General features: G+C 40.7%; 1 protein-coding gene across 4 annotated transcripts in view; it reads left to right on the forward strand.

Annotated features, from left to right (window-relative positions):
* Positions 1–22,695, forward strand: part of Susd4 (sushi domain containing 4) — a 126,501-nt gene that overhangs the window by 65,188 nt on the left and 38,618 nt on the right. For 3 of the 4 annotated variants that reach the window (XM_077802349.1, XM_077802350.1, XM_077802348.1), the window contains exons 3-5: positions 1,586–1,798; positions 17,774–17,947; positions 22,427–22,614. In XM_077802349.1, coding sequence (XP_077658475.1) covers positions 1,586–1,798; positions 17,774–17,947; positions 22,427–22,614 — 575 coding nt within the window. Of the gene's footprint in view, positions 1–1,585; positions 1,799–17,773; positions 17,948–22,426; positions 22,616–22,695 lie in introns of all 4 variants that reach the window. The other variant, XM_026407140.2, reaches the window with a different exon arrangement.

A 22,695-nucleotide genomic window follows, 5' to 3' on the forward strand; every position in this document is an offset into this window, starting at 1 on the left:
TTTTGGCCATTCACTCATTCCACAATTCCTCATCTAGTGACTTCTGGACATCCTGTCATCTCCATGTCTCCTGTGTTGCATGGTGTCTAGAGTCATGATGCCAGGTGGGGAGGAAAGCAAGTGAGTCTTACACCAGCACACAGGAGTTGGAGTGGGGAAAATTTAGCCTCAGCTGAGGATTTTTTGAAAGAACAGGATATTAAATAGGATCAGATACCTTATAAGTCATATATCGGAGCAGCTGCTGGAACCAGGTGTTTCTAGGCAAGGCCTTCCATAGAGCCAAAGCAGTCACAGTCTCAGTTAATGGTTCTTGTGATCACGCTGAAAAGATGTCAGACTTGTCAAGTGTAGTAGCTGGCATGAGTTTATTAGAAGGGATAGGAAAAAGAAAAGAGGAACACTCTCAAGGAAGAGAGTGGGTCCTCTCAGAAGAGAAGAATGGTGCACTTCTCATGCCCTCCAGTTTTTCTGGGGGATGCTGTAAGTTTTCATACAGTCCCAACCAGGTCCACCTCTGCCTTTTGACTGATAGCAGGATTGCATCAGATTTTCAAGTTCCCGTTGCACATGGTCTTACTCCCACAGAGGGGAGGTTTTACTATTATAATTACATGCTAAAGATCCAAGATAACTCTGGATCACTTTGGCCCATGCTGACTGGTTCTAATTGGAACTTGTTCTTACAGATTTTATGGCTAAGGGGCTTTACTTCCAATTATCCTATCTCCCTGATTTCTGAAATCTGGTCCATGTAAGGGTCACAAAAATCCTCCTGTTCAGTGTAATTTGTGTTCTTCTGGGCAAGGAGGAGCCTTTTGGGTCTGCATTTCTCCTGCAGGTAGCAGGTTGTTTGCTGAGGACTGTAGCATGTCTTATTGGCTTAAGCCAGGCAGGGCTGCAGGTGATTTGCTTTTTAAAAGAAAGAAAATGGGGGTCAGCATAGTAGTCAACCCAGTTTATAGAATTATCCCTTCACCTCATGTTCCCATTGTTCATTCTACTTGTAAATTCTCCAAGAGCCCAGGCCTGGGGTGAGACTCCTCTACCAAATTTCTTTCTCTCTCTCTCTCTCTCTCTCTCTCTGTGTGTGTGTGTGTGTGTGTGTGTGTGTGTGTCTATGTTGCTAGGGATTGAACCCAGGGCTTCATGCATGTGAGGCAAGCACTGTACCAACTGAGCTAAATCCCCAGCCCCCATCCTTTGCCAAATGTTAATGGTGTCCAGTTTGGGATGCAGGCTGGTTCTCGGTATCTGTTCAATAAGGATTTTTCCATTGATTTTGAAAGAAAACAGAGTATTATGTCTTCGTAGAGCTCAGAAGTTTCCATTCCTTACCTTTGAGGGTTCATATAGAGCATTATGCACACAGAAGACACTTCCGTATCCTTGGCCTCTCCTAGCCAATGAGACAGGCACTGAAATATTTATACTCTTGGCTCTGTTGTTGGTGTAGTTGGAGTGGTCCAAGGTGTATGAATTAATGTAGTATCTGCCATTTATATTTAAGGTATACTAAATTAGGAGGAAGACCCTTGGCATCAGAAGAATGCATTCAAAGACCTTTTCTTCCCTGTCAATGTAGGGTTCGATGACCTTCATGTGTGTGCTGACCCAGGAGTCCCAGAGAATGGCTTCAGGACTCCCAGCGGAGGGGTTTTCTTTGAAAGCTCTGTAACCCGATTTCACTGCCAAGACGGATTCAAGCTGAAGGGCTCTACAAAGAGACTGTGTATGAAACATCTTAACGGAACCCTGGGCTGGATCCCAAGTGATAGACCCATCTGTGTGCAAGAAGGTAAAGTGCTCACCTCAGTCTCTTCTCTGTCTGCTTCTGGCTAAACCTGCCTGATAATGGAAAAGCAAGAGTGTTCAGTGAGGGCTGGGGCAGGGGATAGATTAATCTCAGCATTAAAAGAATAGTCAATTACAATCCAGTTTATCACCATTTTTGTAAATGCAAGAGAGCAACTCAGATAACATTAGGGCTATTTATGATTAGGCTGCCAACTCAGCACTCATTTTCACGTTACTCACTAAAAACTGCAGTACATATATTGTACCAAAACTAGATTTAGTGATACAGAAGATATACATTACTCAGAGGATTAAATCAATTACTACTTATCAGTTCTGTGTTAGATGTGATTCATTTAAGGAAAGAAAGAACTGTGACAAGCAGAGCAGATTGACACGGGAGACATTTATTTCTAGCAATTATCCTGAAATGTATTGGTGGTGTCAAGATATTCATTTACTCCTGGAAATTACCCTAAGTCCATTGGTCAAAACAACTTAATATACATTTTGCTTTTACTTAATGTGGACACATTTAAAGTTCTAAAAAATGCACTGTGTTTAACTAATTGGGATGCCAAAGTGGTTGGTTATGTATCTCAGAGGACAAGGCTGAACTTGGAATAGGCATGAATCAAGAATTAATTCTAGCCCCAAATTTCCATAAGACATAGAACTTCTATTTCATTGAGTTCATTAGGAACTAGTTTCAGATTCTCCTGACATCATTATTGAGTTTACCTTGGGAGGGAGCTTTTAGCAATGATATGTCTGCAATTATTATGACTTAGTGTATATTTCTTTTATGAAACGATTTAAATAATTTAAACTGACAAGCATTTTAAAAGTATCTATTATGCTTTTCCTCATGGAAATTGTAAAGCATGAAAAGATGATGTCTTGCTCTTCTAGTACTTGCTATCTTTGCTTTTATTTTCAAGATATATATGTGTGCATGTATACATTTTTAAATATATGTATGCCAAAATTAATATAATATGGATTTAGGGTTTTTAAAAATAAATTCACCTTTTCCACTTGCATGCAGCCCATGCATGCATAAGATTGTATTTAATTAAGAGTTTACTTGTTGCTTCCAAATACACCTCCCTGCCAAAACCTATGGCCAAAGATACCCAGTGCTTAAAACTCAGGCAATGCAGGGACATTAGGTAACAAAGAAAACCAGAATAGCCTTCCTGAATATCACCCAGAGATGAAGGCCTTCTGTTATTTGTTCATCATGGGGTGGCAGGGAGTTGATCACTTTTTAGATGAGCTTCTTCCCAACTCCATAAGCTGAATAGTAATTCCAAGAAAAGGACTGAGAAATCCTTGGAGTGGGAGGCTTCTATTCTATGGGTCTGTGTGCCTGGTTTAGCCCTAAATGTGCTAGGAGGGACTAGGAGGAGCCAGCTCATTTATTATGCAACCTGAACCAAGGCCTCAGGTCCCCAGAGGGGAATCCAGGTCTATGCATTCCAGTTAAGGTATAGGCTCCAGCCATCAGTTAGGAAAATTTTGGAAAAATCATTCATACACAAGGAAGGTTCATATGTATTTTTTAAATCCCATACTCCTGATTGGCTTAGTATATACTTTATAATTGTTCTAGCCATAGTTAATAGTGTCAGTGCAGGTGAGTCAGAGTTATCTTTAGGGCATTACGGTGAATTGAGTGCCCCTTGTTATATGTTTGGGGATGCTGATATAGATGAACAGGGATTCAGGGAGGCAGGGGTTGAATGAGGAGGAACAGCTAAACATTAGTTCAGAACATGCCTTTTGCCCCCCAGTCAGTAAAGCCACAGCATCTCTGGGCACCGTTCCTGAACCCTACCATCCCCAACAAGTCTGCACATTCCCTTTATTTTATTTTTTCCCCAACAAGACTGCATTGTTTTAAGGAGGTATCTAGCATATAGACTGGGTACCTCTGCTTATTATATAGTATCTTCTTTAATTACTATAGCAACCCTACAAAGTAGGTTCTAGTACTTTATTTTATAGACAGGAAAGCGAAGGGGCAGAGAGGCTAGATTCCCCATGGTCTCATAGGTAATGGAAGAGTTGGGATTCAGATTCAGATGTGTGCTTTCTGGGGTGTTCATCTCCTAACCAAGGAAGATTTTTCCTGGGAAGAGGAACCAAGCTCTAGAGGTAAGGAGAAGAGAGACGATGAAGCAAGTGACACCTAGCAAAATCACTCCAGGCCTGCACCCCCTTTGGGAGGTGGCCTGCTGTCGACATGCTTGGTAACAACCTGTTTGTGCAGGGCACGGTTCCTTGAAATGTATTCCAAAGATGGCCTGCATCAAAGCTTGTTGAAAATGTGTATTTAGATCTCCTTCCAGGTCAGAATCATGTGTAGAACTTTTAATAATAAAAGTGCCAGGAACCCATTACAAAAGACTCTGTTTAGTGGAAGCCCAGGCCGGGTTATTTCTAAGAGCTCTCAGGGCAGTTCCAACAGCACCCAGGAACCCCATTTAGTTACCTACCTGATTGTAGCTAACGGTGGCATAGAACCCAGGAGGAGAGCTGTCCTTGCCACAGTGGTGTCTCCTTGCTTAACCCTTCTTTATACTAGTTCCTTCCATGAAAGAGAAAAAAATCTCATTCATTCATGAAGCAGTAAAGTACTTACTAAAATATATTAGCTCCCATAGACCTGACCAGAATTGCTATAAAAGATGAATAATTTGATGTTAAGAAGCTTCCTGGGGAAAAGGTGCAATGTGAATTTAAGTATTATTATTACATTATAACTTTTCAATGAAAAGATCCAACTTGACCCAACTGGAGCTGGCAGTAAAGTTGGCAGCTAACTCCTTTATTCATCAAAACTGTGGGGTGCAGGCATTTTTCAAAAGCAGGGTAGTCTTAGTCCTTTTTACAGGTACTCATATATTAAGGCAAATCGTCTCCCAGCTCCAGAAGCTTCGCCAAAACAGATGGATGCTTTAAAAATGTTTTATTTAGCACCCTTCTCTTCTCGTGTGTGTTTTCTATCATCTAAAATTTCCTTCTTGTTGCTGTAGATAGGAGTTATCAAAAACGACAGACTCTGCCCACAAGGACAAATATTTGCCTATCTTCCCTTAAGATATTCTCTTCTCATTTTCCATCTTCTAAGGTGGGGAAAGAGCAGAAGGGTGCCTCTGCCTGCCCTCAGGATCACTGACATTTCTTATGCTGTGGTTAGCAGAAGTTACTGTATGCCTATCCTCCCTCCCTTCAGTGTGATTTTGGTTTTTGCTTTTAAAAAAGATTTCTTTAACTTAAATGTGGTCATGACTTGAAAAAATATCCAGAGGAAATAAGGTCAGGTCAGACTGGGGCAGATGCAGTAAAGATAAGTGACAGAAATGATCAGTTATCATTATTGCAGGATGACAGCTGGACCGCCACAGGCAGGGTTCTCAAGTCTACGCAACCAGCCCTGTAAGTGCAGAGGGAAGGTTCAAATTAGAGCAGCGTCACTCCTTAACCCGCTGTGGCACAGGCTCTTCCACATCACAGGAGTGCTAAGATCCTGCCCTGTCTGTACCCAAGCCCTGGAGGTGGGGGTGGCTTTAAAGAGAATTTTTAGAGAGTTATCAGGCAAACGGAGAACAACAACAACATGAGCACATGCTCAGATCCTTCTCAGATTGTGTGTAAAGGTCACGTAATGATTGGTAGCAACCTTGGACACCAAGCTGACTGCAGAGATTCCCCAGAAAATGGTTTTTCACAAATTCACAGCTGAAACAGCCCAGAATTAGGTTGACTGCTGATGAAAAATGCAGAGCTACCCCCACGGAAGTCTTTCCAACCCTATCTCAAGTGGAATTCATCTTTTCTCTTGACAGTCTGCAGCAGTTCAGGGCTGATCCTGGCTCCCCGGTCAGCATCTTGTGAGTCTGTTAGGTATTAATTCAGACCTCCTCCGAGGCCCACACTGAGTCTCAAGAGCCAGAGGCTTCAGTGTGCAGAGTTCCCCCCTCCCCAGCCTGCTCAGATTTGAATCTAATTACACTTGGCTGACACAGCTCCTCAGAGATGGGCTGGGAGTTGTTAAATTTCAAGCCAACCTTTACATTTTGACTGCTGTCTTCAGTCTACATAATCAGAGGGACTGGCCTTGCATATCCCATCAGAGGGTGCATCTTGATGTTTGACTTCACGGGAATTGCCCCAGGGGTGTGTGAATGAAGCACACTTCCAGGTGCCAAGCTCAAAGCTTTTTATGCACTAGGAATCTAAATTTAGCAAGCACCTGCAGGCGGGCCTCAGCAGCATCTTGAGGTATTTGCCATGGGCACTCCACAAGCAGAGCATCAGGAAGTGGGTAGGAGCTCTCTAAGTCCTCAGCCCATGAGGGTGGGCTCACTTCTGGCCACACGTTGCTTTCTATCACTTCTTTGTTGTGCAACATAAGGCTACTTTGCAAAAAAAAAAAAAAAAAAAAAATGGAAAGTGACCTCAAACTTTCTTTAAAAATAAAAATTGTGTTTATCAAGAGAAAAGCAGGAAATCAGAAAGATTTTTCCTCTAGAGTGAAATTCTAAGCCAAACCCAATTTTTTTCCCACCAATCTACATAATCTACATTTAGAAGTCAAACGGTCTTCTTGAAATCTTTTGACAAATAATTAATGTTTTAAATGCCTTTAAAAATTTTAGTGCCACTCCAATATATTTAGTCATTCATTCCCTAATATTCTGTTAAGCACTCTAATTGCCAGACCCAAAGGCTCCAATGGAATTGGGAGAGATGGTTACATTTTGGGTGAATTTCCTTGTTTTCCCTTTTGGATTAATTTTTCTGTTGTTGTTTTAGCCATTTTAAAATTAATGGAATAGCACTGGGGGGTTTAGCTCAGTGGTATAGAGCTTGCCGCTTGCCTAGCATATGTGAGGCTGTAGGTTCAATCCCTAGTACAACACACACACACACACACACACACACACAGAGTAAAAATAATGAAATATAATACTTACACTAGAAAGTTCATAAAACCAAACAGTCCAATGAACTATTGCAAAGCAATACCAATGTCACCTTTATCCAAGAAATGGGACACTGCCGGCTCCCCAGAAGCCCACTCCCCATCACTGCCCCCTCCCCTTCCTGAGAGTTAGCATTCACTTCCTGTCATAATCACCTGGCTTGAGAACATGTGCTGCTAAACGTGATGCTATTTCAAGTTTACTTTTGCCTTATTTTTGAGTTCATATACATGGGATTATAGCATAGAGATTATTTTATGTCTGATTTACTTTATGCTTATGAAATCAATACATATTATTGCCTGCAGTTGTAGTCTGATCTTTTTTTTTTTTATTTGGTACCAGAGATTGAACCTAGGAGCATTCAACCACTGAGCCACATCCCAGCACTTTTTTTTTTTTTTTTTAAGAGACAGGGCCTTGCTAAGTTGCTGAGGCTCATGATTCTCCTGCCTTAGCTTCCCATGCCACTGGGATTACAGGAATGCATCACCACTTCTGACTACTCTGATCATTTCTATTTTATTTATTTATTTATTTATTTATTTATTCATTCATTCATTTATTCATTTATTTATTTATTTATTTTGGTGCCAGAAATCTAATTCAGGGCCTTATACAGGCTAGGCAAGTACTCCACAACAGAGCTATATCCTCAGCCTGCTTAGTGTTCTAATATATAAATATAGCATAATTTGAAATTTCTAATGTTAATGGAAATTTAGAACATTTCCAAGTGGCTTCTGTTACACATAGTACCACTCTGAACATACCTGCTGGTGTATGTATATGCTCTCATTTCTCTTGACTACACCAGAATGGAACTGCTGAGGCATAGGATATGTGTATGTCCAGTGTTAATAGGTAGTGCCAGTTTCCCAAAGAGTTTGTACTGATTGACACTCCCAAGAGTGGAATTTTCTCCTTGCCGACACTTGGTGTTGTCAGTATTTTAGCCATCGGGTGGTACTTCTGGATTTAATGTACATTTCCCTGGTGGATAGTGTTTAATGGCCAGCTTTTATTCTCTCTTGGAAGTGCCTCTTTAATTCACTTGCCTCCTTATCAGTTGACTTTTCCTTTTTGATTTTTAGGAGTTTTTGTATATACTGGATGCAAGTTCTTTTTTGATTGTGTAAATGTTGAAGATTTGTCCTGTGGCTTAGGTTTTTACTTCTTTTATCATTAGTGCCATTTGATGAACAGATTTTAGTTTTAATGTAGTGAAATTAATCCATCTTTTTCTTTATGCTGGAACTTTTAAAGATTTATTTTGTCTTGTTAAAAAAAGATGTTTTTCTACTCTGACAAAGATATTCTCTTATGTAGTCTTCCTAGAACCTTACCGTTTTTGCCTTTCACATTTAAATCTCAACCATATCTAGTGACATAGGTCACAATGTCTATCATGCAATCCGGCACTCATCATTAGAATGATGATTTTGTTTTGTCGTAAGATGGAGGTCCTGGTTCAGGACTTTCTGTGATGTTTTATTGTCTGTCTGTCTTTACATCAGTGTGATTGTAGCTCTGTAATAAATCTTAAACTCTGGTAGGGCCAGTTTCCCTCTCGCTCTTCTTCAAGAGTGTCTTGACTCTTGTTATTTTGCATTTCCACATGCATCTTAGAATCAGCATGTCAATCGTCAAGATAAGTTTGAATTTTTAATATGATTGTACTGGATTACAGTTAAATTTGGAGGGGGGATAATGCTTTTGCAATATGAGTTTTCCCAACTGAGGAACATGGATTATTCCATTTATTTAGGTCCTTTACAATTTTTCTCATGATATTTTGTAGTTTTCTGTATACATATCTTACATAAATGTCTTTTATTAGATTTATGCCTAGAAATACAAAAAAATTGTTTTTGAGGATAATTATTTTATATTTTGTTTTTAAAATAGGTCATATATGAGCTGGGCATAGTGGCCCATGCCTGTAATCCCAGCAGCTTGGGAGGCTGAAACAGGAGGATCACGAGTTCAAAGCCAGCCTCCACAACTTAGAGAGGCCCTAAACAATTCAGTGACACCCTGTCTCTAAATAAAATTTAAAAAGGGCTGGGGATATGACTCAATGGTTGAGCACCCCTATTTCAATCCCTAGTACCCCCAAAATAAAAATTGGTCATATGTGGAATTCATGAATTCTTTGGGATTTTATCACATATGTAGTTGTATGATGTGTGAAGAGTATAACTTTTGTTTTTTCTGACTTTTTGTTTCCTTTTCTTGCACTCCTGCTTTGGTTAGAAACTCTGTATAATGCTGAATACAAGGAGCAAGAGTGAACCTCACTGTGTTAGTCCCAATCTTAAATGGGATGCCTTCCATATTATTATGATAGATTTTTTAAAAGATATCTTTTATTATATTAAGGATGTTTCTTTCCATTCCTATTTTGAGATTTCTTTTAAATTTTTATGATCATGAACAAATATTGAATTTCATCAAATGCTTTTTCACATCTATTAAGATGGTAATTTTCTCCTTGGTTCTGTTTGACATTCTTTTTTAAAATTAATTAATTTATTTTAATTAGGTATATATGACAGCAGAATGCAGTTATGATTCATTGTACACAATTGCAGCACAACTTTACATTTCTGTGGTTGACATGATGTAGTGTCACACCAAATGTGCAGTCATACATGTACCTAAGATAATGATGTCCATCTCATTCCACCATCTTGCCTGCCCTCATGCACCCTCCCTCTCCTCCCTCCCCTTTGCCCAAAGTTCCTCCATTTTTCTCAAGCCTTTCCCCTCTCTGTTATGGATCAGCATTCACTTATCAGAGAGAACATTGGCCTTTGGTTTTGGGGATTGGCTTACTTTGCTTAGCATGATATTCTCCAACTCTATCCATTTACCTGAAAATGCCATAATTTATTCTCTTTTAATGCTGAGTAATATTCCATTGTGAATATATACCACAGTTTCTTTATCTGTTGAAGGGCATCTAGGTTGCTTCCACAATTTAACTATTGTGAATTGTGTTGCTATGAACATTGATGTGGCTGCATTACTAGAGTATGCTGATTTTTAAGTCCTTTGGGTATTGAGCAGGAGTGGGATAGCTGGGACAAATGATGGTTCCATTCCAGGTTTTCTAAGGAATCTCCATACTGCTTTCCAGATTGGTTGCACCAATTTGCAGTCCCACTAGAAATGTATGATTGTGCCTTTCCCCCCCAACATCCTTGCAAACACTTATTGTTGTCTGTATTCTTGATAACTGCCATTCTGACTGGCATAATATGAAATCTTAGAGTAGTTTTGATTTGCATTTCTCTAATTGCTAGAGATGTTGAACATTTTTTAATATATTTGTTGATCGAGTGTATATCTTCTTCTGAGAAGTGTCTGTTCTGCTCCTTAGCCCATTTATTGATTGGATTGTTTGTTTGGTGTTAAGTTTTTTGAGTTATTTATATATCCTGGAGATTATTGCTCTATCTGATGTGTGTGGCAAGAATTTGATCCTAAAATGTAGGCTCTCTGTTCACCTCATTGGTTGTTTCTTTTGTTGAGAAGAAGCTTTTGAGTTTGAGTCCATCCAATTTACTAATTCTTGATTTTATTTATTCTGTTGTGATTCACATTAGTTGGTTGTCAAATGTTAAATCAACCTAGGATTCTTGAAGTAAACCCATCTTGTGTCATATTTTAAAATTTATTGCTCGATTGTGTTTGCTAATGTCTTGTTTTCAAGTTTTGCTTTTATGTTGCTGAATGGATTGGCCTCAAATTTTCCCTTTCTATAATGTTCTTGCCAGATTGCATAATCAACCTTGTAAGCAGGTTGGTGTGGGCCTTCAGAAGAGAATGCTGAAAAAGAATTTCTGTGAGATTGCTGCAATTTCTTCTGCAAATACTTGATGAAATTTATGGGGAAAAAGTCACCTAGACCTGGAGTTTTCTTTGTGGGAAGGTTTTCCATTTTGAATTCAATTTATTTTAGATTTTTCTGAAGTATGACTACTTTCTTCTTGTATAGTTTTTATTTTAGAACTCCAACTCCACCAAAATTTTCTGATTTCTTGACTTTTTTGTAATATTCTTTTTATTTTTTAAAACAGAATGTTTTGATGTTGCTTATTATTCTTTCGTTGTTATATGTGCCGTCCCTCTTGGTTTCTTGATCAGTTTTACTCAATTTCATTGATGTCACAAAGTCAACTTATGGTTTTGTCAATCCTCTCCTGTGTGTCTTTCCTATTTCTTTCATACTCACTCTTTATTTTATTTCCTTGAACTTTCTTTGGGTTTAATTGCCTATCCTTTTTTTAAAATTTTTGTATAAGAACTTTTAATTTGAGTATTTGGTGATAATGCTAAATTTGTGTGCACCTAATAATACTCCTCAAAATTTACAAAGCAAAAATCAATAGAACTATTAAGGAGAAATGCACAATCACAGGAAGGGCTTTAAGCACCCCTCTTTTAATAATTTATAGAACAAGCAGGAGGGAAAAAATAATAAGGATATAAAAAACTTGAGTAAAAGTATTAACAAAGTTGACCTAATCAACTGTAAAATATACATTCTTAATTTTTAGATATTTCTTTTTCTAATGTGTATTTTTTTTAAAGAGAGAGAGAAGAGAGAGAGAATTTTTTAGTATTTAATTTTCAGTTTTCGGTGGACACAACATCTTTATTTTATTTGTATGTGGTGCTGAGGATTGAACCTAGCGCCCCTCGCATGCCAGGCGAGTGCACTACTGCTTGAGCCACATCCCCAGCCCTCGAATGTGTATATTTGAAAGAAAATTTATAGCTATAGTTTTATCTACATAGCATACATTTCAATGTGCAGTATTTTCATTGTTATTCAATTTAAAATATTTATTTTTAAAAATTAATTTGTTTGATTATTTATTTATTTATTTAGTGGTACCAGGCATTATACAACTGAGGTACATTCCCAGCCCTTTATACTTTTTATTTTTGAGAATGGATCTTGTTAATTTGTCAAGGCTGGCCTCAAACTTGTGATCCTTCTGCCTCAGTCTTTGGAATAGCTGGGGTTACAGGCATGCACCACTGCACCTGGCCAAAATATTTTCTATATTTATTGTTATTTCTCTTTGGACCCATGGATTATTTAGAAAAGTATTTTTCAGTTTCCAAATATTCTAGAAAATTTCTATTTTTTTTCTTATTTTATTGTGGCCAGAAAACATGCTCTAAAGTTTCAGTCATTTGAGATTTTCTTTATGGCCCAGGTGTGGTCAAACTTTGTAAATGTTCCATGTATGCTTAGAAGAATGTGTAGCAGTGTCAGTCCTACAGAATATGGGTAACTAAGAACCCACAAAGAATTACCATCCAAGTGTTAGGTATTAAAAAAAAACTTAAATAAAACACAAACATGCTAATTGCCTTTGTCAACCACAAATATTTTCCTTCTGTAGACCAAAGGAAAATAGTAAGCCCAAGATGCATGCTTACCCTAATGACTTTGACCAACTCTCATTCAGGTGGCTTTTTCTCAGTGGTTTTAAGCTGGGTCCTACTAAAAATTCCACATTAACATTTAGCTGGGAGCCCCAATGTATTGAGTGTCTTGGTCTGATGCTTCTTCAGATTCCATTAAAATCAATGTCCTTTTAAAAAGAAAGAAACAACCTGGGTCCGCCCTCCTTATGAAGCAAAACCACCTCATGTGGTGGGGCTTCTTTTTCTATGAAGCACCCTCTCTCTCCAGTCAGTGCCTCCCCAAACAGCATTAATGCTCAACCTCTCCATTTCTCTGCCTGACATTATGCTTATGGTGACATAATTTGCCTTGGTTGATTCCTTTCAGCTTCTGCAACCTAATTCTAAGAAATGGTGATGTTCTGATAATATTCTCTCGAGTTCTATTGGAATGATAGTTCTTTGCACCAGGAGGGGTGTGGAACAGCACTGATATGGACAAGTAATTCTGGAGATGTTAGTAGATGTTGAGTCAGGAAAGGATCGTGTGGTACGAAGTTCAGGAATCCACAAGAACACCCTCACTTCTGACATCAAGTTTGGAGGTCTCCAAGCCCACCTCAGGTTCAGTAATTCAGTAGGACTCAAAACTCTGAAAAGCCAATATACTCATGATTAAAGTTGATGACAATGAAAAGATATGGATTAAAATCAACCAAGGGAAGAGGTGCATAAGCAGGGTCCAGGTGAGCTTCCAGTTGTCCTTTCCCAGTAGAGCTGTGCAGATAGTGCCTATTTGTTCAGGCAACAACAAATGACAATATATATGTAATATTGAGAACCCCCCACCAGGGAGACTTGTCCAAGCCTTGGTGTCCAGAGTTTTACTGGGAATTAGTCATGTAGGCATGGTAGACCACTGTGTGGCTGACCCTAGTCTTGTTGGCATAGATTATGCAGAATGGCCCAAAGCCTCTGGGTAAGCAAAGACACTCATCCAGGCAGGACATTACAGGGTTTTAGTGGTTACCTCCCTGGAGCTGAAGGCAAAAGCCCCACTTCTTTTTGGGCAGGTTAATCCTTCACTGCACCTATGTCAAACCCTTTGAGGATATAGATCGGATTGTGTCATGACCCAGGCTTACCAAGCACCAGGAGCTCCCCATCACACTAAAATAGGACCCCTATTCCCTGCCCTACCTACAAATCCTACTAGCCTTTCCCGCTCCATCTTGATTGCTATAGTCCAACACACAGATCTTCTTTTGTTTTTCAGGACACCAAGCTCTTTCTTGGCCTTTGTACTAGCTGTTCCGCTGCCTGAAATGTTCTTCTCCCAGTTCCCCACATAATTTGATCTTAGTTGTCATTCAGGTCTCAGCTTAATAAATGTCATTTCCTCAGAGGCCCCTTGCCTGTCTGCCCAAATTAAATGAGTCTCCAAGTCAGTCCCTATCCTATCACCTTGTTATGTGTTCGTCATAGCGGTGAGCATTGCTTATTATTTCCTAGCTCATTTGTCTCTTAATTTTTCAGTTAGCAATTTCCCTCCATGCACATAGTAAGAGTAATAAGAGTTCTCTGTCTGCAGCACCTAGAACATGCTGGGCCTAGAGTACGTGCTCAGTAATTCATTGAATGAATGAATGAATGAATGAACAGCTGGATGAATAAATAAATTTTCTGAAAACTGGTTTAGGCAAAATTAAGTAGAATTTTTATGGCAATATCTTCAGAGCCTTTAATATACTAGTGTAGATTATGAATCTCTGAGTATTTCCAAGATTAGTTTTGGGAAGCATTAATGTGGAAACTTGGCATTTTCAAGGAGTCAAATTCATTTTCACATGTAAATCCCATTTTAAAGAAAAGTAATCCAAGTTATGGTACATATTCTTGAAATTTTACTATGCCTGACCCATCCCTTAGGACTCTACTCTCTGCTAACTAAGCTGATGAATTAATTTGTACTTAGGTATAAATGTGTAATACTGCCTTAGGATCGTTCACTCCTTCTATTGAATCCCCATTGATACGAGGAACAGGGTATAAAAATAATGGCAGTGGTGGGCTGGTGAAAGATGGTTTCCAGAATGGGAGCCATTGGTATTCCTTAGGTTATGTATGGGAAGTGTACATTTATGCCTCCTGTACCTAAGTTCTAATTGTTGATATTTTTCATAATCCTTGGTAAAAATATGTTTGAAGTGGCTTTAAAAAATTCTGTTGATGAACTTATGCTATAGAAAATTGTGTGACAAACAATCTCCAACTTAATGATGGTTCAACTTATGATTTTTCAACTTTATGATGATGTGAAAGTGATATACATTCCATAAAAACTGTAATCCAAATTTTGAAATTGAATCTTTGCATTAGGCAATATGATACTCTTTGGTGCTGGGGTGCAGTAAGCCACAGTTCCCAGTCAGTCAGGTGACTGAGGGGAAATGATTGATGCTCACCTAGGGTGCTCAGTAGGTGAGTTATATTAAATACATGTTGACTTACAATGTTTTTGACTTACAGGAGTTTAGCTGGACATAGCCCCATCATAAGTGGAGGAGCATCTGTATCTCTATTTGAAACTTGTGCATTGATAAAGATCACACATTTCATTTCAGATACCACAGGTTCTGGATTCTTCTTTCCATTAAAATAAGGTCTGTGGTTTTTGCTGTCTCAGACAACTCAGCAGGACAATACTCATTCCAGATGCCTCTTCTTCCAACCCTACCCTCCTTTAGTGAGGGGAATTGATGCCAGACTTCACATATAAAAAATCGAAGAGAATGTGAATTATCTTTTCTTCTGTCAAACTTTAGGTTTCTGTTAGAGCCAGGCTATGTCAGTTTTGTCCCTACTCCTAGGGCGCAGCCCTCCTGACTTTTCCACTTTTGTGGAACTTGGACTCTAACTTCTTATTCCCCAGCTGGTATATGGCTCCCCCACCTAGTAAATGATCCCTGCCCTACTTCCTATGGAGACTCCTCTTTGGAATTTGTGAGTCTGTGAATTCCCTTCAAACCCTGTGTCGTATGCTCTGCACTAAACCCAACTCCTGTGTGTGGAAACTTGGAGTTCTGATTAGAAATTCCAAGCCTTCTTGGTTAAATACCACAAACTGATAAATCAGTCTTGGGATCAAGGCTTGGGCACTTCTGCACCTGGCCAGCCAGTATCCACATGTCTGTAATGTCCAAATGGACATTCTGTCCACTATTTTACTCTCTCTAACTGGCTACCTCTGAGTATACCAGTTAATTCTTGAGCAAATTTTAAGTCCATCATGAAAAACGTATAAATTACTGCTACAGATTCTATTTATTGCCAAGATTTTACAGACAGATGCCTCGATAAATGTGTTTTTATTTGCTGTGAATGACTTCTGCATAGTGCCATTGAAAAAAAATATAATTCAGATTCTTCCATTAAAAGAAGGCAGTTGTAGTGTGCAGAGAGTCGTCAATTATCTTGTGACTCCAGTCAGGATTATTCTGGGGCTGATTTGGAGGGAGTTTAGCTATTCTAGCAGAAAAACTATTGGTTAAACGTGAACAGTTAGAAAACCCCTTTCCATGGCCTGTAGCACAAAAAATGAGAGGTAAAATTAAAACCAGAAGACAGTTCTCCAGCTGAGACTCTATGTTGAAAGCCACGGGCTGTGGGACAACCTGATGATAGGGTTCTTCAGGGGAAGGCTGAGTGGCTGGGCCGGGCTGAAAACCTGTTAACCAGGCTCCCGAGGGCTGTGTGCTTACAGGGTTCTTGGGCATAGGTTTGGATGACCCTCCTCCCCTTTATTCTGTGCCAGGTGTGTGCACAGGTCTGGAAGCAGAGAAGGAACATCAGAGGAAGTGGGACACAGGTCCTGCTCTCAAGCTAATCGCAGTGACAAAGGCTGAGATACAGGCACAACTTAGGTGCACTTGACTTCAGATGGCCCACACAGGGCAGTGAATGGCCTCGTGTTCTTCATGCCCTGTTGTCAGGCCCTCTCCTACAGGGAGGTCCCTTCTGCTTGCCTCTTTCCTATCACTGACATCTTATTTTCTGGAGTCTGTTTTGTTCAATTCCCAGCCCCTCCCAGTATGCCCAGCCCCCACCCCATATTGCTACTGGGATATGCTCTTTTCAAAGCCACCAAAGTTCACAGCCACCAGAGCCATCCACCAGCCAGCCATTGATCCTTTCCTTCCTTTCACCTTCGTCAGGGCTCCCAGTATCCAGTGTTTCAGAACTAACTGTTTAAAGCTTAGAGCAACTTGAAGATCAAGGCTCCTATTAATACTATTCCATACATATTGTGGATTCAGTAGGCTTTGGAGAGTGGCTGAGAAACCAGTAATCTTTTTGTAGCATGGAAGAATTTTTGGAGGAAGTGTCTGTGATTGACAAAGTGTTATCCTTGGTTGCCTGTTTTCAAAAAATTAAGCACCAACTAATTTGGAACAGAACCCATCTAGAGATCACAATTCCAAGCACATATGCATCTAAAATCAGAAGCATTGTCAAGATGGGGTGTAGCCCAAGGGTAGAGCACATGCCTTGCTGGCTTGAGGCCCTGGGTTCCATCCCCAGCACCAAAAAAGAGAAAGAAAATAAAAGAGAAATATGCATTAAATCAGAACCATTAAGCAGAAATGTGCCCAGAAGAGATGGAGAGACCCATATTATGATCAGTGTGACTTAAACCAGGTGGGATTAGTTGGGCAGTATTTAGGGTCAGTAAGGGTAGGGAGAACAGGATCCCAACTTGGCAGCAAGGAACACAATGGCCTACATGGTCAATTAGAAGTAGACACAGTTAAAAGTGGATAGTTGTCATCCATTGATTTTATTTTATCTTTTTATCAGTTTGGTGTGTGGACTCCTTGTTCTTCCTCAGCATCCTTCTGACCCCCAGATTTGCTTGCATCGTCTCTTCCTGGACACAGGCACTTTGCCATTTTTAGGAGGTAGTGCAGCTGCTTGCTCTGAGCCTTTGTGAGATTGGCAAGAGTATGTGCTGCTCTATTTTTTATCTTTTTTAGCAACAGATAAGGCGGACAGGAAGTTTTATTGGCAAACGTGGCCGCAGCTTGATGTGTGCTGTTCCACACACCGTGTTTTCTCATCGGGCTGGGCCCCAGGGAAAAGGTGGCCTGATGGGTGACTCCAGTCTGACAGTGGCATCATGTCATCTGTTGTTCATAAACCAACAAATATATAACCAGATGGATTGTTCAGGTTAATCCCCAAATCTTGTCTTTTTTTTATTTATCTCCAAAATTGTTCATAAGATCAATATTGTTCATAAGATCAGGGTAAAGTGTCCAGCAGGAAATGATTCCCTTTATGCCTGGGTCTCTCTTCATGAACTCTCTCTTCCTGTTACTCCAGGGAAGCAGGTTATGATGCTTGTCATCAGGCACCTGAGCCTAGTGACAAGTAAGGTATCATGTGCCAGAAATTGTATAGGTCAAGAACAGACCTGAAAATAAGAGCTTTCTTGTAAAACTGTTAGCCATTTTAAGTTCCAGACATAATGTATACCTTTTTCACCAAAATTGCAGATTGCCGTATCCCTCAAATTGAAGATGCTGAGATCCATAACAAGACGTATAGACATGGAGATAAGTTAATCATCACCTGTCATGAAGGATTCAAGATCCGCTATCCCGACCTCTACAACATGGTTTCATTATGTCGTGATGATGGAACGTGGGATAACCTGCCCATCTGTCAAGGTACGGGAAGGAAGCCACTATCGCCGGCTGTTCTTCTCTCAGGCTCTATTGTACATGTTCTTTGCTAGAGTGATGGAGATGATGGAGCGGAATGCGAAGCCGTCCACCCCACACGTGTCCTTTGTGTCTTCACTGCTCTCGGGATATCCATCTTCAGTGCTTGTAGAGGTGCAGCTCCATATACCCACCTTCATGGTATAGGTGGGAAGCCCCTTATTCTTTAGCATGTCATGTGGTCCCCTAATCTAGAAAATCATATAGTTGAAGAACTTGTAACTGGGCTGTGAACACAATGATGAACTATTATATATTGAATGGAAACAGCAAGGCATTTACACTTATTTCAGTGGTGGTGAGAATACAGTTAAATCCCATCTTACAGAAGGCTATTTTCTTTTAATAATGTTATCCCTTTTTATAATGCGCGAAGAGCACAAATATCATCAAATTCAAATTTCATCCAAACCACACGGTGAATATTCATCTTCTCATATTTTTTTTTTCAAATTTGCCTGGGCTGACATAAAAGGACCCTGTTTGTGAAAATAAGCCTTTGCATTTCACATTAATTCTGATTTTATTTTTTAACATGTGACTTGGACCAAAGGACCAAAAAGCCAATGCATAATTCATAATTTGATGGAGAAAGAAAGCGATCTCATTTGCTCCAAAAGCTCTAGCAGGTTCAAGTTGAGACGAATGTTAACTTTGTGCTTGGAAATCACAACTGGCAGACTCCAACATTGCTTTGTGCAACTCATCGTGGGAAATAAATTGTTTCCTTACACTGGAGCTTAAGAGTCATGACCCCGTGAGGAAGGGAGCTTCTGGAAGTAGGAGGACAGAGTCAGCCATGCTCCCTGCCCTTCCCTCAGAAACTGCCCCATGTGCTGGCCTGTTCTGCATCCCATTTCTAAAGGGGACACGTGACTTATTTACATGCTCAGAGGCTGTCTACAAAATAAGCAGCTGGCTCCTTCCTGGGCTACTTACTCAACACACTCCATTATCTGCTGATGGGTGGTTGGTCTGCAGCACTGTCAGAGCCGTGCTGAAGATCACCTCAGACTCCAGCCACTATGAGTTTTTTCTCTCCTACTCTTTCTGTTCCATTTTGGGTCACTAAGTACTATATCTTCTTTAGGAATTCCTTTTTCCCTTAATGACTTTCTAAACATAACCCATGGTTTACCTCTTGGGGTGTCATTTTGAGTTCAGATACTTGCTTCCCCTTGTCTCTGTCTGGCCACCATGGCTCCCCATCCTGTCACCCCTTAGTCAATCTCCAGTCAAGACAGGACTATTCTAAGTCTGCAACAATAGAGAGCCGACTGACTGGCTACTCTTGTGTGTGTGTGTATGTATTTTGTGGTGTTTTGTAACAAACCAGAGCCTCGTGCATGCCAGGAAAGTGCTCCCTCTCTCTGAGTTACATTCCCAGCCCTTGACTGGCTTCCTGAGAGAGTTTTGTCTCTTGGGACAACATATACATTGCAACCTTGTTTTAATTTTTCCTCAGAGGCTTCATCCCACCAAGGTTGTGTCCTGGTGGCCCGTGCTGTAGCCCCATGCCACCCTGCAACTCCCTGCCTGTGGAGAGGTTCTGCCAGCTGAGTCTGCACCAGCCTCCTCCCAGCCATTCATCTCACACAGGATAGGGAATGAGGAATCAGTCACCACAGACAGCCTGACACCTCTCCAAGCCCCCTGGGGGGATATAATTGGTCCTTAGAATGACATTTCATACAATAACTTTTATTTTCACCTATGGATCCAGGGGCTAAAGCCTGAAGAGGCTTCTCTCTATTATCTAGAAGTGCAAATGGAAATCACATTGAACTATTGAGTTGAAGCCAGTTTTTTACTGTTATATTTAGGACAGTCTGCCTCCAACCAAGAGTGAGCATGTCTTCCCCTCTCAACTCTGATTAAATGCATGAATTTTAACCCCTGCCATCTCCTCCGGGGGTGAGGTGAGAGGCTGCTCAAACCCCATTTTTTTTGTGGGAATTTTATATTTTGGAGAATAGTGCCTGGATGCCTCCTGCTCTCTATGGGCCATAGCTAGTTTTTATTTGGGAGAAACCCATTTATTCATGTGAGTAGGTTAGAACAGCAACCCCTTCCTAGGAGGAGAGCGAGCATAGTCATTCTTGGCAACTCAGTTGAACTATGCATAAAGGTTCTAACACATTTAGTTGTTCATATTAATGTGCTTACCTTAATTATTTATTTGTCTGTTTGCTCTTGGTACTGAGGATTAAACCCAAGGATGCTGTGCCACTGAGCCACATCCCCTGCCCTTTTTATTTTGAGACAGGATCTTGCTAAGTTGCTCAGGCTGTTCTAGAATTCACAATCCTCCTGTCAGCCTCCCGAGTCACTGGGAACACAGTGTCCGACTGTGCTTATCTTTTTTTCTCCTCAGATTGATTATGTTTATTACACACACACACACACACACACACACACACACACACACTTTGCTATGAACATTTTTAGTTTTCAGCTGCAGGGTGGAAGTGGAGGTCAAAAGCAATCTAAAGCCATGAGCCATGAGACTCTCTGAAGAATGGCTGAACTCCACCACCTTTTGAGTCTGGTCCATCCTAAATATTAGCTGGTTCACAATGGAGTCTGTGGGTAATGCAGAACTTGGGGTCCCCAGGACACAGGAACTGTACCATCCTGGGAGTGAACGCTTCCCTAAAATCCTGCATTCCTGTATCTCACTTATCTTAACCACACTCACTGTGATGCACGGGCACCATACACTAAGGTGTCCACCAAAGCCATTTGCTGAGACATTCCTTCCAGACACTTAACACTATCCAACACAGTCAGTTTGTAGAAAGGTTCTGCCATCTGCCATTGTGCATGTGATGCATACGATCTGTACTTGGTGACTGGAAGGGGGAGTAGGTATTTTCATTATACATCCTCAACTTCACACACAATTAGTTCTCCCCTGGAAGAACACCAGCTCTGCAGTGTCATTATTCCCTCCAGTGAAACTACTGAAGTTAAGAAGAAATTCCATGATCACAGCGGATGCCACACACAACAGAATTCTGTGCCATTGGCAATGTTATACTGGGCCACCACAGGCTTCTAGACCAAAAAGCAGCTAATTCTTTACAGAAGTAGGAATGTGGGATCCAGGTCCCAGTTCTGCTGTGATAGCACACAGAATTCTGCGCTTTATGCACTGACTCATTACTGACAGTGTTTCTCTTTGTGTGTTCCCCAGAGCAGCAGCCACAGTGGTACTTGGACCATTAGCAGTGCAAATCCTCAGGCTTCAACCTAGACCTGCAGAAACAGAAGCCTAGGAGGCTGGCCCAACAGTCTGTGTTGCACCAGGCCTTTGGGTCTTTCTCAAGTTTAAAAAACCTATCCTGCAGCATTCTTCACCTGTTTCATGTAAAACACAACTGAATTTTCAAAATTTTAGTGGTACCCGCTAAGGGAAGTTTCCCTTCCGTAATCTGTACCCATGGAATCAATTTTTGAGCTTAACTTTCCCAAGTCCCCACCACATCACTAAAACTTTTGGAGCCTCTCTCCAAGGGCTCTTCAGTGGATCTCAGCCCTGACAGCACCTTTGGATGACTTGGGGAGCTTTTAATAAAATACAGTGATCCTCCAGACCCAGGGCATGGGGCCCGGGCATTAGTCTTTGAAAATCCCCTCAAATGATGTCGGCGTGCACTGAGGGCCAGAACCACTGGACTAGGGGTGTGCCAATCCATATCACACGCTCAACTACCATCCCTTACCCTCATTTGTAACTACTTATCTGACTCTTTAATCTCACTTGCAAATATACAAGCAAATATCTGAATTAGAAGTAGAAGAGGTTAATAGAACAAGGAGTCTGTATGTTAAAAACCAAAGTACTTTCTTCTTCAGAGGTCATTATGGGGTAGATAAGTGATGTCCCCCAAAAGCTCACGTGTGAGACAATGCAAGAAAGTTTAGAGGTGAACTAATTGGGTTATGAAAGTCTTAACCTACTCGGTGCATTAATCCCCTAGTAGGGATTATGTGGGTGGTAACTATAGGCAGATAGGGTGTGGAGGAGGTGGGTCCTTGGGGGCGTGCCCTTGTGGGTTGATATTTTGTCTATGGTGAGAGGATGGCGCATGCTCGCTCTCTCTGCTTCCTGGTGCCATGTTTTGAGCCACTTTCTTTCACCACACTTTTCTGCCATGATGTTCTGAATGAATGAAATTGACTGTCTATGGACTAAGACCTCTGAAACTGTGAGCCTCAGAATAAACTCTTCCTCCTCTATTTGTTCTTGTTAGGTCTTTTGGTCACAGTGGCAAAAAGAGCTGACTAAAACAGAGGCAATGCTGTTTTGTTCTTTCTTCTGTGCAGTGGGCCAACCCTGAAGAGTCCCAGTGTGCTGTTTGACTCTTGGATGTACAAAGATGACCAAGTGAAACTTTCCTTCTCTTCTTTCACATTTCACAGGCTGTCTGAGACCTCTAGCCTCTTCTAATGGCTACGTGAACATCTCTGAGTTCCAGACCTCCTTCCCAGTGGGGACTGTCATCGCCTATCGCTGCTTCCCTGGATTTAAACTCGAGGGGTCTGAGTATCTCGAATGCTTGCACAACCTTATCTGGTCATCCAGCCCACCCCGGTGCCTTGCTCTGGAAGGTAACACATCTTAGCCTTTTGGAGTTGCATTTTGAATTATGAAAGTGGACATTTCGATGGGAAATAAAGAACTGCAAATG

The sequence above is a fragment of the Urocitellus parryii genome, chromosome 9, assembly GCF_045843805.1.
Source record: "Urocitellus parryii isolate mUroPar1 chromosome 9, mUroPar1.hap1, whole genome shotgun sequence".
NCBI classification, from domain to species: Eukaryota; Metazoa; Chordata; class Mammalia; order Rodentia; family Sciuridae; genus Urocitellus; species Urocitellus parryii.